A 17,572-nucleotide genomic window follows, 5' to 3' on the forward strand; every position below is an offset into this window, starting at 1 on the left:
CCTTGGAAAGCTGTCAGAACCAATTTCCTATCATGGGCGTATGAGGACACCTGCTGGACATGTGTTGACATAGTCTCTGATTACAGGAAGGTGCAGGGTTAGTTAATGTGGCTTTGTAAGGTTTAGGATCCATTCCCCATTCATCTGGATGTGAGTGTGTGATAATCTGGTGGGTTTTCAAACACGCACATTATGCACAAGACAAATCCGGTTTGCTGAGTCTTTTTTATTGACTTTCATCTTCTTTAGTTGCTCATCATAACCTGAAAACACAAATGTGCAGTCATTAGCTGAAAAATGAAACAGCATTCACCATAGGCCAGATGGAGGCGCTCTTTCACAAAAGAATGTAAATCTGTGTGTGTGTGTGTGTGTGTGTCTCCTTTACCTGGTCGATCCAGTCGTTGAAGGCAGAGACTCTGGTGAAGACAGTGGGTTTCTTCTCATAGTTGCAGCCAAGACCAGAGACGAAGCTGGCAATGCCATGAACCTCCCACACACCCGCGTTCTTACAGTTCAGAGGGCCACCAGAGTCACCCTGGATACAGTGAGAGAGGAGGAGAACCTGCTTTATTCATTTGGTGGAGGTAGTGATAGACTGGAAATGCTCAGATATGAGAATCTGAATTGGGATCACTGTCTCACCAAGTACAAAGGGGGACACAAAAAACATTCCTCATGTTTCTTAACGGCTAGTTTTTTAGAGAAAAAGAAAGAAATAGCTGAACATAAAAAAATGAAAATTTTGCACACACACACACACACACAACAACAACAACAACAACAACAACACACAAAGCACACACTTACGTTGCATCCAGCCACAATTCCATCCCCACCGGCACACACCATGGTGGTCCTAACAGCGACACCCCACCAGTCAGGCTGGGAGCAGGTGGCATGGTCAGCCACAGGCATCAAAGCCTGCTGCAGCTTATCAGCTATGGGGCCTCCGGCTAAAACACACAAGCAGAGTCTATTACCATCATCCACATAGCTGTCTGTCAAATCTTCTTCACAGCATTTCCCCAAGCACCAAATTCGCAGTCCGACCCAAATTTTCAATTTAGGAGTAATCCTCCCCTAAAAAAGTTTCAGCTAAAATCTCATGCATGTGATTTACATCCTAATTTTAGAGGTTTCCCTGGGTAACCCCGATCATGCACGCTCACACACACACAGCTGGTTATGAATCCAAACATCTTGCTTGCACACCAGTTGAACATGAAGATATTTTACAGATGCTGAGCTGAAAGAAAAAGACAACAATAGAAACATAAACACAGCCCAGCCCTCCACAATCAGTGACTTACTGTACAGCCTGCCCCATCCAGTGATGTAGCAGGGATAGAGGTTGGGCAGCAGAGTGCCAGCAGGAGGAATACATGCCAGCTGCACCTGGTCACTCAAAGTCACTGACTCCGAGAGCTTGATCAGGGCAATATCATTCCTGCCAAAAAGATAGAAAGATAGACAAAGACACTTAGGGAGGTGGTTGTACTGATAAGCAAATTAAAAATGTTCCAGATCTGGAAATAAGGGGAGAAAAATAATGAGATGATGAGTACAATCTGTATTTTTGCATTCTTTCTTGTTGTTCTCAGGTCTAATACGCCTTAAAAGGTCATATCTCCAAAGTATAAATGGAACTTGAGCCTCATCCCATTTTTTCACCTCGACACAGATGAGATTATGATGCACTGCATGTAGTGCAGCAGGAGACTCAGGCTTTGTACTGTACAGTGGTGTTTGTCTTACCCGAGGGCCACAAAGATTTGGTTCCATTTCTCATGGACAATAATCTTCTCGGGAAGGATGGCCTTGGAGCCAACCTCTTCCTCGACCAGGTTGTATTTGCCCACAAACACTCTGTAGGAGAGCTTGGTGCTGGGGGAGAAGATAAACCGTTGAGGCACATGCAAAACCAGACAGAAGATTTAGTGCACACTTGAGTGATTTCATGAGCTCAAATTGGTGAATATGGTAGCAAGATAAGTATTTGAACTGTGCACTGCTCTGGATGACCTTGAGTGTAAGTGTTTTGAGTGTGACATTTGGACTGGAGACCTTTGGGAACGTCAAGGCCACATCTCTAAGAGGGCTCAGAAGGGCTTAGAATCCAGGAGTAGGCAAGTAGTGTGGTGCAGGGTAAGAATAGCGCATTTAACAGAATATCTGTGTACATGTGACTTGAAGATGTGGGCACTGGTAGCTGTGTTTTTGTGTTTGAGTGTTTATGCTCCTCTGCTGCCCATACTTGATGCAGTGAGCAGCAGTCATGACCCAGTTGGCAGCAATCAGAGATCCCCCACAAGTGTGCCTCCACACACCGTCTCTCTCATACTGCAGAGAGATCTGGAGACAAAAAGGGACGGCATAAAGGATGCAGTGAGATGCAGGTTTTGGATATATATATGGTATAGTTTGTGGATTGAATTCAAAAGCAACCATTTGATTACAGAATGTTCAATAGCCACTGTGTCTGGAGTCTAATAAGCAGATGCCAGATCCATAAGGTTTGCTAGTAAGTATAAAAACATTGACAGATGTATACATATTAGCATACCTGCCAGGGCCAGCTGTGGGGCTTGGCATCTACTCCATTGACCACACGGGTAGTCAGGGGCTCGATGGGTGGGGTGCCGCACCCAAGGGCTGGTCGAACAGGAAATAGACATGAGTGTGTTGGACATGAGATAGACAATGTTTACGAGGTAGGAGAACAAAAGACTTTCCTTTCGATTCCCACATCAGGTACAGGCTGCCTAATTTTGCTTTTCAATAAAGAATTGCACACTGCTTGCTCCCTGTGTGGTGATACGGAGGCACACTCTCGCACGCAAACTTGCAAACATGCAGAAACAATTACACACAGAATTGGAGAACGCCAGATGTTCTTACCGCTAGCAATGAGCACTGAGGCCAGCACAATGGGGATCATGTTGATTGATGCTTCTGCTAAGGGACAGCAGGACACACACTCTCTTTTAAACTTTCCACCACAGGCAACACCCGCTCCAAATGCGGTAACACACACTCCTATTGGTTTGTCGTGGCCTCCAGGGATGAACAGGGACCAATGGCAATGAGGGTCAGTGAAACTAGGTGGCTGACGAATCATACAGGTGTGTTTTCTGGAACATTTCCCATGACCTTCATGTAGAGCTACCTATGCATGCTGTGTTACTGTGCACGGGATATGTGTATTCATGAGGGTTCACATGTATGCGTGCATAGAAGGTGTATGTGTGTAAATGCTGGCAACCCCAGACAACCTCCATGCCATATTTTGTTTTTTAACCCACCTTTAGTTCTTTCTGTGAGAAAGTCTCTTTCTCGAAACCTGGAATTAAACGCTTACATAACAGCATGGGAAGCCAACATCTGGATTACTGGCACTGGCCTGTTTTCTCTGAATTGTTATACGAAAATCAAATTTAGAGGCACTACTATGATAAATAACCAGGACAATAAGAAACAGATGGTGTCACTGGTGCAGAAAATATCGACAGCTACATTACAATCTTTGTGACATTTTCCAACATCAACAGTCCTGCAGTGAATTCTGCAGTGCCAGGAATGTGAGACATATTGAATGACCATATGTATGACCAAACATGTCACTCAAAATATACGCATTAAAACATTTGTGCTATTAGTCTGAGCAGTAAATCTGCTGTTATAATATAAAATGTACTGTTTCAGACATGGACACAGTACATCATGAGATTGTTATGATGAATGAATGAATAGGCCTTGGATATATTATGAGACTGGGAGGACAAAGAAACAACTCGTGGGGGATGAAAGTGTCAGAGTAGGCAAGCCTGAGGTGACTCAGCATGCAGACATTATAAATCTCTCAAAGGCTGCTTGGATGATATTACATGGCACAATAAAGGTTAGGTGTTCCACTGAAGTAAATGGGTAGAATCGGTACAAAAGGTGGTGAGGAAAGTGGGCATTTGAACACAAAATGCTTGTATGTAATTATCTTCAAGGTGTTTCCAATGAGAGAACCCAGCATCAGCTTAGACAGAATCTGGTCATTAGGAAGAAAAATAGTTTAGATCTGACCTTGTTAAACAAACATGGTCAGACTTCTTCAGACAGCAGACTGGACTTTTTTCTCATGAATCATTTACTTTCCCAGTTCACCACTAGATGGGACAATTTATCTTTTTAGACACCAAACTGAGTTATACTCTTTCACAAAACCCAACAATTCAGTTCTTTATTTTGTGTCCATTTGCATCAAGCAGCTACATCCAAGCTTTGTAAAGTAAGCCATTTAGACGATAAATCCCCAAAGCTAACTGGGTTGCAGTGTCAGAAAAGGAGGTCAACAAACCTTTGACGTTGAAAATACTAGTAAGAGACCTCCATACACCATAGAGAATACCTTACAATCTACAACAGCTGAATCCACATAACTGTGTTGTTTTTAAAGTTATAAAGTTTGGTCAGAGCTTCCTGTCTATACTTTGGAGACAGGAGAAAATACTTGACACATACTTAGCACTTGAACACTTGAAAGGCAACCACAGCAACAAAACAAGCTTAGACATACTCACCCTATGTGTGTGTGTGTGTGTGTGTGTGTCCCTGTCATGCACGCGTGAGCTGCTCTACGGCTACGATGAGCAATTAATTGAAAGCTAATTAAAATTACTCTTCAAATCTGTATATTGTTAAACTTATTACAGGCCAGTGTCCAGAATAGATGCCTCCCTTTTCCATTTTCTGATTAAACCTCTTGTATTCATTAATTTGATAGTGGCCAGATGACACTAGATAATGAACTGAGGTGCGTGCTGAATTGATATAACTACATTAAACAGGAAAAAAGGAAAATAGATGAAGTAAATGATCTCGGTTGATGCAGTTTTTGCAGCAAAACATATTAACCAGCCTTGATATATGACCAACCCCTCATACTGACTTCAAAACCTCTGATCTCCAAAATCTGCTCCCTACCACAAAAATATGTTTAAAAGCAATGCGATGCAGTCTGTCATGTCTTGGGATGAGCCCTACTAGTTTTGTGGCTGAGCAAAGCAGAACACCTCATCAATTGCACCCCCCCGCCCACACCACCCCGGGGGTTTGTAACAGGTACACTTCAGCCTTTTTTCCCTATCAGAAGAGCAGCTGAACCCTGAATGACACTCTGTGTGAGGTTTATGGTTGGTTTATATCACTCTGGAGCAGTAAACACTGAGCTCGCCATAGCCATTCCCCATGTAGGGCAAAGTAGATAGATTCTGCAATGATGTATAAATATTATTGTGGAAGGTCAGTGCTATTGGCTGCAGTCAGCTGTGTGGTTTGTAACTAATTTAGCTTGCATACCGTTTTGTACAACACATAGTGTTAGTGCATAGTATAGTATGCCTATGCACAGTGTGCTGGACCTTATGCTTTGTAGCAATAGTCTAATGTTTAGCCCATTCTGAGCCCACAAATGTCCACATTGTTAGAGTTCTTTTCCTTTAAGAAAATATACAGCTGTATTTTCCAGTGGCTGCCTTATTTGCCATAGGCAGCGTGTTTTGAGCTGGAGGGCTGAAGTAAATCCAAACATCGGCTGTCTGCTGCTGATTTGCTTTTATCATTATCCTTCCTACTGATGTTAACAGAAGGCTTTCCCTGCCTTTTGCTTTTCAATTGTCGACGCATGTGTTTATTTTCATTTTGATGTCTTTGTTTACTGTAATTTTAATTCAGTGCTTCCCAGTATTTTTGGCATATTATTCCTGAGAAACTCCCAGGTTGGGAACTACTGATTTAATTATATCTCCTACATCATGACCAAACTGGTCTTCCTACAGATCTTGTACTGACTTGCCAGGTTTCCATGTCTTTCATGTTGAGTGGGAGAGAGAAGCAGGGGAATAGTGGGACTGGGTGCAGCCTTTCTCACCAGATACATTGCTGTAGTGTGTAGAGCTGCCTCCTGCTTTGATTTCACGTTTGTACCTCATATGCTCACTTCATGTTTCTGTTTTCGCAGGATAATATTTGTTCTGCCATTTTCAGTGATAAATAAATTAGCAATGAATTACATAAAAATTCCATTCAGTCAGTTTTTGCCTTTAATTCTATGTTTTGCTGCAGTTTTACTCCGTCTTAAATGATAATCCCTTTACCAAACTTAACATTCATAAAACAGTTTGCAAGATATTACAGACGTACATCCTGTTTTGGTCTAGATCTACAATATACTGTCTTGTCGAATAGGTGGCATTATTTGCTCACAAAAATGTAATTGTCCTCTCTTGGTCTTGTTCTTCCACATTAACATATGTCTTATGGTTAGACATGCAAATCTGCAGAGTCAATGATAATGGTTTGGTCTTGGAGCCACCTCAACTATTTCTGATCTGCGAAGCCTGTTTTTCCTTTATGCAGGGTTACTTGGTGTCTTAGGAAGCCTGAAATGTCATGGAATTTGAAAACAGTCAGAATATTGGTCAATTAAAACTGAGTGGTCTTTGAAAAAAAAAATCCTCTGTGTATATATTTTACCAGCAGGTCACTCAGCCTAAATGATGAATTCCCAGACTGCACAGGGCTGAATAAGATTGCAACAGTTTTGGCAAAATCCTGCTGACACTTGTTTTGCAATATTTATAGTAATTTCTGCAATTTGACTCAGTAAAAATGTGTAGGAACCATGATCGCAGTTTAACACATGCAACATTAAACTGCATGAAGACAGACGATGTATAGTGAGATTAGATAAATGCAGTAAATGTGCACCAACCACGTGGACTACGTGCTACGTATAATGCAAAGTTCATTTACACAAGGGATTGTATACATTATGTCACAATAGCAATAAAGACTACCGCCATTACTACTACTATTAATAATGATAATGATGATACTAACATAAGATAGTATAATTATCTTAAGTGTATGGCTCTGATGCTGGGCCTTTGTGTGCAGTTTATCAAATTATTCTATTAATTAATTTTCTACCATAATAGACATAGGAAAAATATACAGAATGTAGCTTTTTTGTCTGCAATCCTTATGAAATCTATACTAATGTGTTCTGTCACACTATGCAAACAGTGCCCTTCATTATGAAGCAAGGCACGCTGCCTTTCTTGTCACTTTTTTACTGTTTTAATGATAGAGTCAACACTGTACTGTGCTGCTGCTTAGCGCCTGGGATTACTTCCTTAACTTTGCAAGGGATCAAAGGTTCAAAGGTTTTCCTCAGGGCTTGTATAAATTCTTTGTGTTTGTCTGATCAAATGCGCAGGAAGACCAGCCATGTCCAAGACCTCAGAGCCGCAGACACACAGCAGTGAGTAGACACCACTTTCAGATGTGTAGCCAAGACAACTGAAGAATTGAACTGGAATTGAAACTGAGCTATGGATTTAATATTTTTATTTCAATAGAGTGGGTTTAATTCATCGTTTACTTAAGAAAATTAACCTGAAATGAAATGTTTGTGACAAATGATTTGTAAACGATTTGCCATGTACTTTTTGCTTATTATGCTGCTATGTCATTAATTGTGGGGAAAGGGCATGACTAACTGAATAGAGATTCATAGCACTGCAATATCTTCGTGTATCTGTGTTTGAAACAGGGAGAATGTCAATCTAATGTAAACACAGCATAGAGTTACACACATTAACAAGCATGTACACAGTGCAACGTGCATTTAGATAATGTAGTTTAGTCACAATGATATTTTGTTGCAATATCAGAGCTGCTGTTACCATAGGACTGTGGTGGCATTTTCTATTGTTCCGACTCCAAGGTCTCCTGTTGAATAAGAGCCGGTGAAAGAATCTGCACAATGTCTTATTAACAGCTTTTTAGTAATTCTGAGCTGTTAACTAAAAGAAGAAAACTGACTGACAGGTCCCGGCACTGTAAAAATGAAAAGAACAGAAATAAAAAAAGATGTGTAGCAGTATGATAGATAATTCTAACAAGGTCATTTACTTCTACGCCGACATACTGCTGGTGCCATGAGGAAAACAATTCGTTAAAGCAATAGCTGTTACAAATAAACTGTTGCAATTGTGATTATCCAAAAATGAAAGATAAAAAAGGCAATACCTGAAGCTATTATCCACAACAGTTCTGGGCTCGTCAGTGCTGCTGTTTTGTTTTCAAGGGACTCGATTTTGAATACGGCAGTAGGAAACTACATGAAATACTCCCCTAAAAATGATAGCACACATTCAGGCATCATTTGCAATGCTGCAGTAATCACAATCAAAACTCACAAAGTCAATATTGTAAGAGATTGTTAAGGCCTACAGTGGTTGCCACTCTATTACACATTCACATTTTTATTGTCTGTTGTACTAGTGTCATGGGAATGAACAAAATTCTGGCTGCGCTGATTGGTTGCAATAACAATTCACATAGTCAACACAGTTGCAACCTGAGCTCAGCATGGGGCTCTGTATTGAACCGCGATGATTTCCTTGTGCTAATCACAAAAGTCTCATATATATTTTACAGTCTCCATTATGTGCGTAGATATGAGGTGATGAACGAGAACTGGTTATTGGATAACAGATGAGACAGTAGATAGTGCAGGTGCCATTCACAGTGCATGACCCCATGGAGTTCACACAAGCAGGAGCTGTATCAGCACATAATGTCTCTGCTACGGAAGTGATATGTTTTTTTTTTTTTATCACTTATCCATTTTTAATTATCTTTATAATTATATTGCTTGATTTGAGTGTTGAAAGCTGAAAATATAGCTGCAGAGGAATGAAGAACCAGAAACGCATATGCAGAGGGTGTGAAAGTAGTTGTCTTAAAATGAAACTATATTCAACCGATCTATAAAGAGAAAAGCGCCAAGCCTTTCCTGTTAATGATTGTGCTGATATTAGTAGGCAACAGTGACAATGCCAGCCTGCAATGGTGAATTATTTAGTCATCTGTTTCATGCTAAATGTAGGATCTTATATCACTTCTTCATTCACACTTGCTCAAAGTTCTAAAGCTATAAATGGTTCACAGCATCGCACCTGTCTGCAGTGATATAGCAGTGTGTGTATGTGTGTGTGTGCATGCGTGTGTGTGTGTGTGTATGAGAGAATGAAAAGGGAGGGAGAGATAGGAGAGGTGTGGGATTGTGAGGTCAAGAGGTGCTCAAGTACTGTGTGCTATCATGATTGTATCTAAATATTCCCTCTTTGCTTTATCACCATATAGATTTTACAGTGTATTATAATGAAAAAAATCAGCCAATACATGATCCTCCTCACAACCCCCCCCCCCCCCCCCCCCCTTCTACTCTTCTCCCCACCACTGTCAGTATCCAGCAGGCAGCGATGTCCGCAGGCCAATGGGTTGGAAAGCATGGCGCCTCTGGTGCGTTCAGTGGAGGAAACCCCTGATCCCATCCCCACCACCATTAAGGGAACTGTTCCAACTTGGATCAATGGGAGCTTCCTGAGAAATGGCCCTGGGAAGTTTGAATTTGGGAAAGACAGGTATAATAAAAAAACATGACCAAACTTATACAGTATGTAAATTTGCCAAATTAAACAATCTTTATTGGCACGACAAAAACACCATAAACACGTATCAGTTTCTAGTATTCAAAAACAAGACTGAAACCTGCTATCACTCCCAAATTGATTGACAAGTGAATCAACTGTATGCAACAAAAACAGTAAGACACATATAACAAAATATAAAAGACCAGCTCGGTCTTTTAAATGACAGCAGTAATGGTTGTATGAAAGATTACATTTACAGTACATAAATGCAACAGGGAACTGCAGAGCAACAGAAGAAACCATGTGTGAGTCAGCAGACTAAATGCCAACAGTACAGAGTAGTTTTCAGACTTGTATCTTTTTATCTATAAATGTAACAGGATTATTCAGAATTTAGTTCGAAGATATTCAGTGAATTATCTGAGGAGGCAACAGATGAATTCAAACTGTGCAGTTAAAACTGTCACATAGTGAGCCACAAAAAGGGGTTATTTTTCCTTCACTCATGACAAATTCTCTCATTTCTTTTTGTCCTCCTGTGGATCAAGAAATTAAAGTTTTCTCTGCTGATATTTAACAAAAGGTTGAGAATGAGTATTCCTCACTGTATCCGTTGTCTTACAACCCCTCTCTCTACTTTGTCTTACTCTGGTCAGCTACACCCACTGGTTTGATGGCATGGCCATGATGCACCGGTTCCACATCTGTGAGGGCAATGTCACCTATAGTAGCCGATTCCTGCGAAGTGACTCATATGTCTGCAACTCAGAGAAGAACCGCATTGTGGTGTCAGAGTTTGGGACATTAGCCATGCCGGATCCCTGCAAGAACATCTTCGCACGCTTCTTTTCACGCTTTCAGATTCCCAGTATGTGTGTCTTCGTTACATATTGCATATTCCCATATGTAATCCACTTCAGTGCAGCACACCATAGCACCAGCAGTGCCAAATGCATTATTAAACTCTTCAATTCATTTGTGCATAAAGGTAACAAGGCAGCTGTGCTAGATCACTAGAGGTAAAGTAGAAGTCAAATAAACAGTCAGAAAAAAATGTATGCTGATGACAGCTGCTGTTACATTATGGTGGGTTTTCATTTAAGTAAAGGGAAGTCATTATTGGTTTGCATGTGTGCCTGTTTGTGTGTGTATGTGAAACAAATTGATGGAAAAAAAATCTAGTTTCCAATGATATATGTAAGAATGCTAAAGTGCTATATTTAATATGTTCCTGATATCTATATGTGTGAACAGAGGCCACAGATAACGCCAGTGTAAACTTTGTCAAGTACAAGGGAGACTATTATGTCAGCACAGAAACCAACTACATGAGACGAATAGATCCACAGAGCCTGGAGACGAAGGAGAAGGTGAGTCAGTGTAATAAATGTAAAAGTCACGTAAAAGTCACTTTTGAACGCTGATGCTGATAAACAGTCAGAAGGATGAAGATGGACAACTGTTGTTGTTGATGATGATAAGGAGGAGGAAGAGGAGGAGGGGGAGCAGGACAACAAAGATGATGATGCTTTCCATTCAAGGTGGACTGGAGTCAATACATTGCTGTCAACTCGGCCACAGCTCATCCACACTATGACCGTGAGGGGGCCACGTACAACATGGGCAACTCCTACGGCAAAAGCGGTAACCTTCATTCACTCCTTGCTTCCTTGCTTTCCACCTATCTGCCTACTTAACCACATGTGTTGTGTGAATATCTCCATGTATCCATCTTAACTAACAAGCACCATCCAACATCACTTGTCTCAGGTTTCTTCTACAACATCATCCGTGTGCCCCCCCCTGATGAGAAGGCAGCAACGGAGGACTCTGCAGACCTGAACGGAGCTAAAGTGATCTGCTCCATTCGTGCAGCTGAGCCCAGGAAGCCTTCCTATTATCACAGCTTTGGTGAGACACACACACACCACGCTATAACAAGCAGCTTCTTTAAGTTGTTGGCATGCTGGATGTATGCTGAAGAGGAATTAATGAATTCTATGAGAGATTTTGTCCTTTTCTTGTGCTGACAGGGTGAGTCTACTTCACTGAGAGTGAGCGTCACAGTTTTTTCATGCTCTTATTAATTACTAATTTGAATTCTGCTCTCGTCCTGCTTCTTTTTGTCAATCACAGTTCCTTTGTCTTCCTACTCAGCTTCCACTATCTCTCTCTGTCTCTAACTCTGCCTCTGACTCACAGAAAAAATTACACATTTTCTCTTACGCTCTGTGTAAAAGTATTAAATCTATAAAAGAATACACACAATCACCTTTTCATTGCAGTTTCTTCCATGGCCTAACTCTGAGAGCACTGTTACCAAGATACACATTATTTGTGTGATAGTGTTTAATATTTTGTTGTTTGTATGAAAAATAGTTTTTACTAATATATGTCCATACTATATGTCAAGAACTAATCATTTATAGACAATGGTTACACAGTTAGATTTGGTAGAATAAACTCTGATCTTTGAGGGAGCTCTTAAAGACTCCCAGAAGAACTAATCCCCCTAATAAACAAATACATGAATATTAGGTCTTAGTAATGTCAACAGCATCAAAAGCTTAGCACATAATGTCGTGGTGTGGGTGGTTTAGGCAGCAGCGACAGCATTGGCATTTGCATATCTGCAGGGTAAAAGTGGGAAAGGTCAGGTGATAATGGGCGCATAGTTCACTTGTATGAACATGATTGGATGCTACTAGTCAGCTGATAGCCATAGCAGTCGATGAAGAAGCCATTGATAATGACGCATTTCAGCTGACGCTCCATTTGGTTTTGGTACTGCACAAGTTCCCTGATTGTATCTCGGCCTTCCAGGAGACCACCCTTGCTCTTGCCAGACTGTCTGGCACCAAGAAATCTCACAAGCAATGGAACATTGTACGGTTATGCAAGGCACCACATAATTACTTCTGTCAGCAGAGTTACAGTAGATAGGGGGTTGTTTGTAGCCCCCATTTCATGTGTTTATCTGCTGGCACATATTTTCATTGTCTCATGTGTCAGGAAAGGTTGGCACTGAAGCAAATAGGTTATTTACTTTGCAAACTGAGTGTCCAAAGTTGCAGCGGATGTAGACAGATGACTTCAGAAAAAGAGTCACATGACATAATTTTTGCAAATGCTCCATTGCTGGTCCAATTAAACAACAATTAAACATGTGGCCACTAAGAAACTCATTTTCAGCTTACATAAAGATATGCCAAATTTGCTCCACACCTAAGTCAGCACTGTCATCATGTTGACAGGTCACATGGCCCTGCAATAACTAGCTATGGCCCATTTTATGTATGGTTATGAAACTATTTATGAGGTGTATCAGTGGGGCATTGCAGAAAACTGGTATACAGACTCAGCATTTCACTGATGAGTTACACTGTATCTGTAACCAGATTTAAATGTGATGAAATATGATGAAAATATATGTTTGTTTAATGCATACATTTCCCCCTGTGTGTGACCCCTCTCCAGTCATGTCGGAGAACTACATTGTGTTCATTGAGCAGCCAATCAAGCTGGACCTGCTGAAGTTCATGCTGTACAGAATCCAGGGAAAGAGCTTTCACAAAGTCATGACTTGGGATCCTAAGACCGATACCATCTTCCACTTGGTCAACAGGCACACTGGAAAGGTGCAAAGTTTATTGCACAGCAGCAGACTTACATCATATAAAATAGTGTGAAGCAGGAAACACCCACCCATTTAGCGAGTAGTCAGAACAAAAAAGGAAAACTGCAAGCTAATCTGTTCACGCATGATGAACTTTTTTCCTTATTTATTTTGATAAAGTCACACTCTGATGGTGTAGCCTTTTCTCATACACTGTTACTCTCAATTTTCTCATCTCATTACACAGCATACCCATTAAGCATACAATATCAAACTTTCATAATGTGAAGGCACAACACATTAAATGCACTGCCAGCGAAAGCACCAAATGGTAAAAACCAACACAGAAACTCCCTCTTGTTTCTCCAAAAGCTTTTTTAACACTGTGGCTCATCCAACAGGAGAGTGAAGTGAAGTACCATGCAGCACCAATGTTCGCACTGCACCAGATCAATGCTTTTGAAGACAATGGGTTCCTGGTTATGGACATGTGCTGTGGAGACGATGGTGAGGTCATTGGAGACTTCACACTGGAGAACCTCTCCAGAAGTTCAGGGGAGGAAATGGACAAGGTAAATGCATACAGTTTGACTCAGAATCAAACAAAAAATGTTTTTCAGGTAGCCTCAGACTGAAGTGCTGGCTTTTACTGAACTATTTGAGCATGGTGTTTCGGTTCACACCATTGTTCAGGCAGTTTGCATTCCATCAATTCAATCCACCCACCAGTTTTTACTTATCTTAAACAAAGTCCATAAAACATGAAAAATATCTTTCTCTCATGTACAGTTTTTAACCAAGTCCTAAGGTCAGGTCCTTTTTTTTTTTCATTTGGTAATTGGAAATGGTTATACATGCTTTTAACTCGTCTTTTAACAGTAACACACAAGCGAGAGCACATTTCCACCAACCCTCACTGGCTCCCTGTAGTTTTAGGATTGATTTTAAGATTTGATCGTTTGCCTACAAAGCATTAAATGGACTAGCTCCAACTTATCTCTCTGACCTTTAACAACCACACAATCCCATCAAGGTCTGGTTTGCTGACCAGTTGCTTCTGGTCATCCCAAGGTCAAGGCTGAAGTGTAGGGGAGATGCTGCCTTTGCAGTTGTAGCCCCCAAACTCTAGAACCAGTTGCCTCTGTGTGTAAGGCTGGCCCATTCACTACCTGCTTGTAAATCCCACCAAAAACATGTTTTTATTCCTTGGCTTTTAACTCTTTTTATGGTCCTATATGGATCCTTCTTTTATTATCTATTATTTTATCTTTTAAACTCGTCTCTGCGTGTCTATGCTTTTTGCTATTCTGAATGTACAGCTCATTGGTCAACCGCTGTTGTTTGTAAATGTGCTTCATAAATAAGTTGGACTAGGTTGGACTGGAAGTCTTTTAGGCAGAGGTAGTTCAATTCTATCTTATTTTTTCTCACTCATGATGAAATAAGCTTTTGAAATCTCAAAAAATATCAATTGTAGTGAAGTGTGTTACTTTAATTCAAACATTGAAAAAAAACTACCATGAAAGAACATGATTTTGTGTCAGTTATTGTATCTTTTTGGGTCTGATTGTTCCTGAGGTTGCATTGCACCTTTCAGTCAAAGCAGCCACACTCACAGCTTTTCATGTCTGTCTGATTTCCTTTGGCAGTTTTACAACTCATTGTGCAGAAACCTCCCAAGGAGATACGTCCTACCCCTGACTGTGGATGAACAAACTCCTTTGGACCAAAACCTTGTCACTGTGCATAACTATAAAGCCACAGCAAAGAAGACAAAAGCGGGAGAGGTAAGACTAAACAGACTGCAGAGCGTTCATTTTATATACAAAGTAATATGTTTAACAGTACATTACACTCAGTCTGGTTTTACTGGAATCAAGTATTGAATGAGACCTATAATCGTGATGAATAACGCCAGTTCACTCCCACGCACTCTGCAATTATCTGGCTGTACACTGAAGATACTTTAGCCGAGATAGTAATTTCATGACTTACATTGAACAAAAAATATGTCAAAGTGAGAGTCCACCAGTTGCAGACACACACACATACATACACGACAAACATTTTCTTATGGCGGAATAAAGCTGTTAAAAGAAAGGGGGATGCTTTAGTTGTCATGACTACCTGAGAGTGACAGAGTCTTGGTTCGCAGTGTGAGTGCTGTTATGTATGTGTAACAGCTGAAAAAGTGCTGCTGCCTACCACAGTCAGTGAAGACAAACACAAAAGTACAAGTTTGTAATTGCATGTGAAGATACATATATTTTTGAGGTAAAATTAAAAGAAATTGTTTTATTCTTAACTTAAGTTTGAAATGAATACCCAGGGTCTTGTGCTGGTATCCATTTACCTGTTTTAGAGAATAATGCAGTATTGATTCTAGTACTCAGTGTACAGTAAATCAGGTCTGTTGCTGTGCATTAACTGGGCACATTTTATTTGGCTGAAACATAAAAGTTGCACTGATCTGAGAAACAACCCCTGCTTTCTCCTGTGACCCCAAAGGTTTACATGACCCACGAGGAACTTCACGATGATGAGCTGCTGCAGTACGGTGGCCTCGAGTTCCCTCAGATCAACTACAACCAGTGCAATGGCAGACCTTACCGCTACTTCTACTCCTGTGGCTTTGGACACGTCTTCAGTGACTCCCTGCTCAAGATGGATGTCTACACCAAGGAGCTTAAGGTTTCTATCAATCAAAGACTACTTAGCATCACCTCATTGTTAACTGGGTCAGGTGTCATCACATCAAAGTTAATTCTACTGTTGAGGGCAAGAGGTTGGGAGATGGTTTTAATACATGAAACAGCTCTAAGTAAAGAGGATGTTTGTGTAATCTTCCCTGTCTAGGTGTGGCGTTATCCTGGCCTGTACCCGTCTGAGCCTGTCTTTGTTGCTTCGCCTAAAGCTACTGAGGAAGATGATGGAGTGGTCTTGTCAGTCATTATCACACCCAGAGAAGTAAGTCAACAACTACGAAATACACAAAAACAACCGACAAGAGCAGCAGCAGATGCTGTTAACCTCAACAGTAGCAGCATTATTTTGACTGATAGTGACACTAGATTGTAACAGTGTGCTTTAACACTGTACTGTGAGACAAATAAAGAAAAAGTTACACAAACACAGTCTGTCATAAAGCTTGCAATGCAGACTTTATATATATACTTACTATGAATGAAGACAAACACTTTGATACTTTCACTTTCAGAATTATTGTGAGATGGGTGAACTTTTTCTTTGCATAACACATTAAATCTCCTTTGTTTATGTTTCCAGGAGAACAGTACTTTCCTACTCATTCTGGATGCCAAGACCTTCACTGAGCTGGGCAGAGCAGAGGTCCCTGTCAATATCCCATACGGGACCCATGGCGTGTTTAACGAGATGGGCTAGATGGGCCACTGTTAGCTCTACCAGCACCCGTCCACTTTATCATCAGAATGTAATGTTTCTGTCGATGTCATTGCCTGGAAAATTCCTGATCTATGTAAGAAATGAGAAAAGAAATAAGAGCTGGGAAAAAAACCCTGCAGATTCATGCTATTTGTTTGTGCCCTCTTAATCGGAACAGCTTCATGTCCTCACTGTGTGCAGCCATTACAGTCAGAATGATGGCCATCTTTAGATCTTTAGGATGCTAACAAGACAGAAAGTCCAGCATGGCATCAGCACACTGATAAAGATGGTCCTCTATGTGTTCTTATGTGCTCTTGTAAGATTTTAAAACAGCCTTGAGACAATGGTCAGAGGATCATTCGCGTTTTCCTGCAAGGGCTAATACTTTACGTTAAAAACATTTAAAAAAAAAAAAAGCGAAATAAAAATTGAAAGTCAATACACACATTAAAATAAAATCCATTTCCCCTGTTTTTTCTGTTTAAACCCATAGTGTTTTTGCATCATCATGCCACTTGAAATGCTATCCTCCCAGTGAGAACAGTACAGCACTTAGGATACATAAAAATGCATCAGAGGAAATTCAATTTCTGTCAAAGTAATGTGATAGAAATGGACAACGTCTGAAATGGCTGGAAAACAAATGGATCTAACTGGTCGATAGCCTCCAGAGAGTCTAGCAGAGGTCACCTCACAGATATAGCGCTGTTTATACGCTCAAAACAAAGTTGACTTACACATAAACACTAACATGTAGGACCTTGTGTGCGAACAAGAGCAGTTTGTTTCATTGTATTGAACTATGACATGAATAGAAAACGTGTAGAAGAAAACACACACGCCCAACCCTGAATGTGAAGTAGCCTACAGCTGCACTTGTCACTCCACCATCTCCACAATTGACTTCACTGATGCTTATTTCATTGGCTATTTTCCCTCTCACATTGATTTGAACGGATGGATTTGAACTGACTCCGGGCTCTGCACCTGATACAGGCACTATGGCTGTGTGAAAGCTGACTGGTTTCAAATATATTATGACCCATATAATTTT

The 17,572-nt window shown here is 40.7% G+C and overlaps 2 protein-coding genes across 2 annotated transcripts; one reads left to right on the plus strand and one right to left on the minus strand.

The window, feature by feature from the left end:
- Positions 1-211: 211 nt before the first annotated feature.
- On the minus strand, positions 212-3,011 carry ela3l (elastase 3 like). The gene is made up of 8 exons (XM_070833205.1): positions 2,902-3,011; positions 2,567-2,655; positions 2,258-2,355; positions 1,759-1,887; positions 1,314-1,450; positions 811-956; positions 389-538; positions 212-263 (listed from the first exon to the last, which is right to left on the minus strand). The coding sequence occupies exons 1-8, from the start codon at positions 2,939-2,941 to the stop codon at positions 246-248; spliced, it is 807 nt and encodes a 268-aa protein (XP_070689306.1). The 5' UTR covers positions 2,942-3,011; the 3' UTR covers positions 212-245.
- Positions 3,012-7,231: 4,220 nt separating this feature from the next.
- bco2l (beta-carotene 15, 15-dioxygenase 2, like) lies at positions 7,232-16,530 on the plus strand. Its single transcript, XM_070832998.1, has 12 exons — positions 7,232-7,318; positions 9,311-9,488; positions 10,154-10,365; positions 10,752-10,867; positions 11,039-11,141; positions 11,268-11,408; positions 12,975-13,135; positions 13,515-13,685; positions 14,763-14,900; positions 15,622-15,804; positions 15,970-16,080; positions 16,399-16,530. Exons 1-12 carry the CDS (start codon positions 7,285-7,287, stop codon positions 16,513-16,515), a joined length of 1,665 nt encoding a protein of 554 aa, XP_070689099.1. The 5' UTR covers positions 7,232-7,284; the 3' UTR covers positions 16,516-16,530.
- Positions 16,531-17,572: the final 1,042 nt, after the last annotated feature.

This window comes from Pempheris klunzingeri, chromosome 7, assembly GCF_042242105.1.
Source record: "Pempheris klunzingeri isolate RE-2024b chromosome 7, fPemKlu1.hap1, whole genome shotgun sequence".
NCBI lineage: Eukaryota > Metazoa > Chordata > Actinopteri > Acropomatiformes > Pempheridae > Pempheris > Pempheris klunzingeri.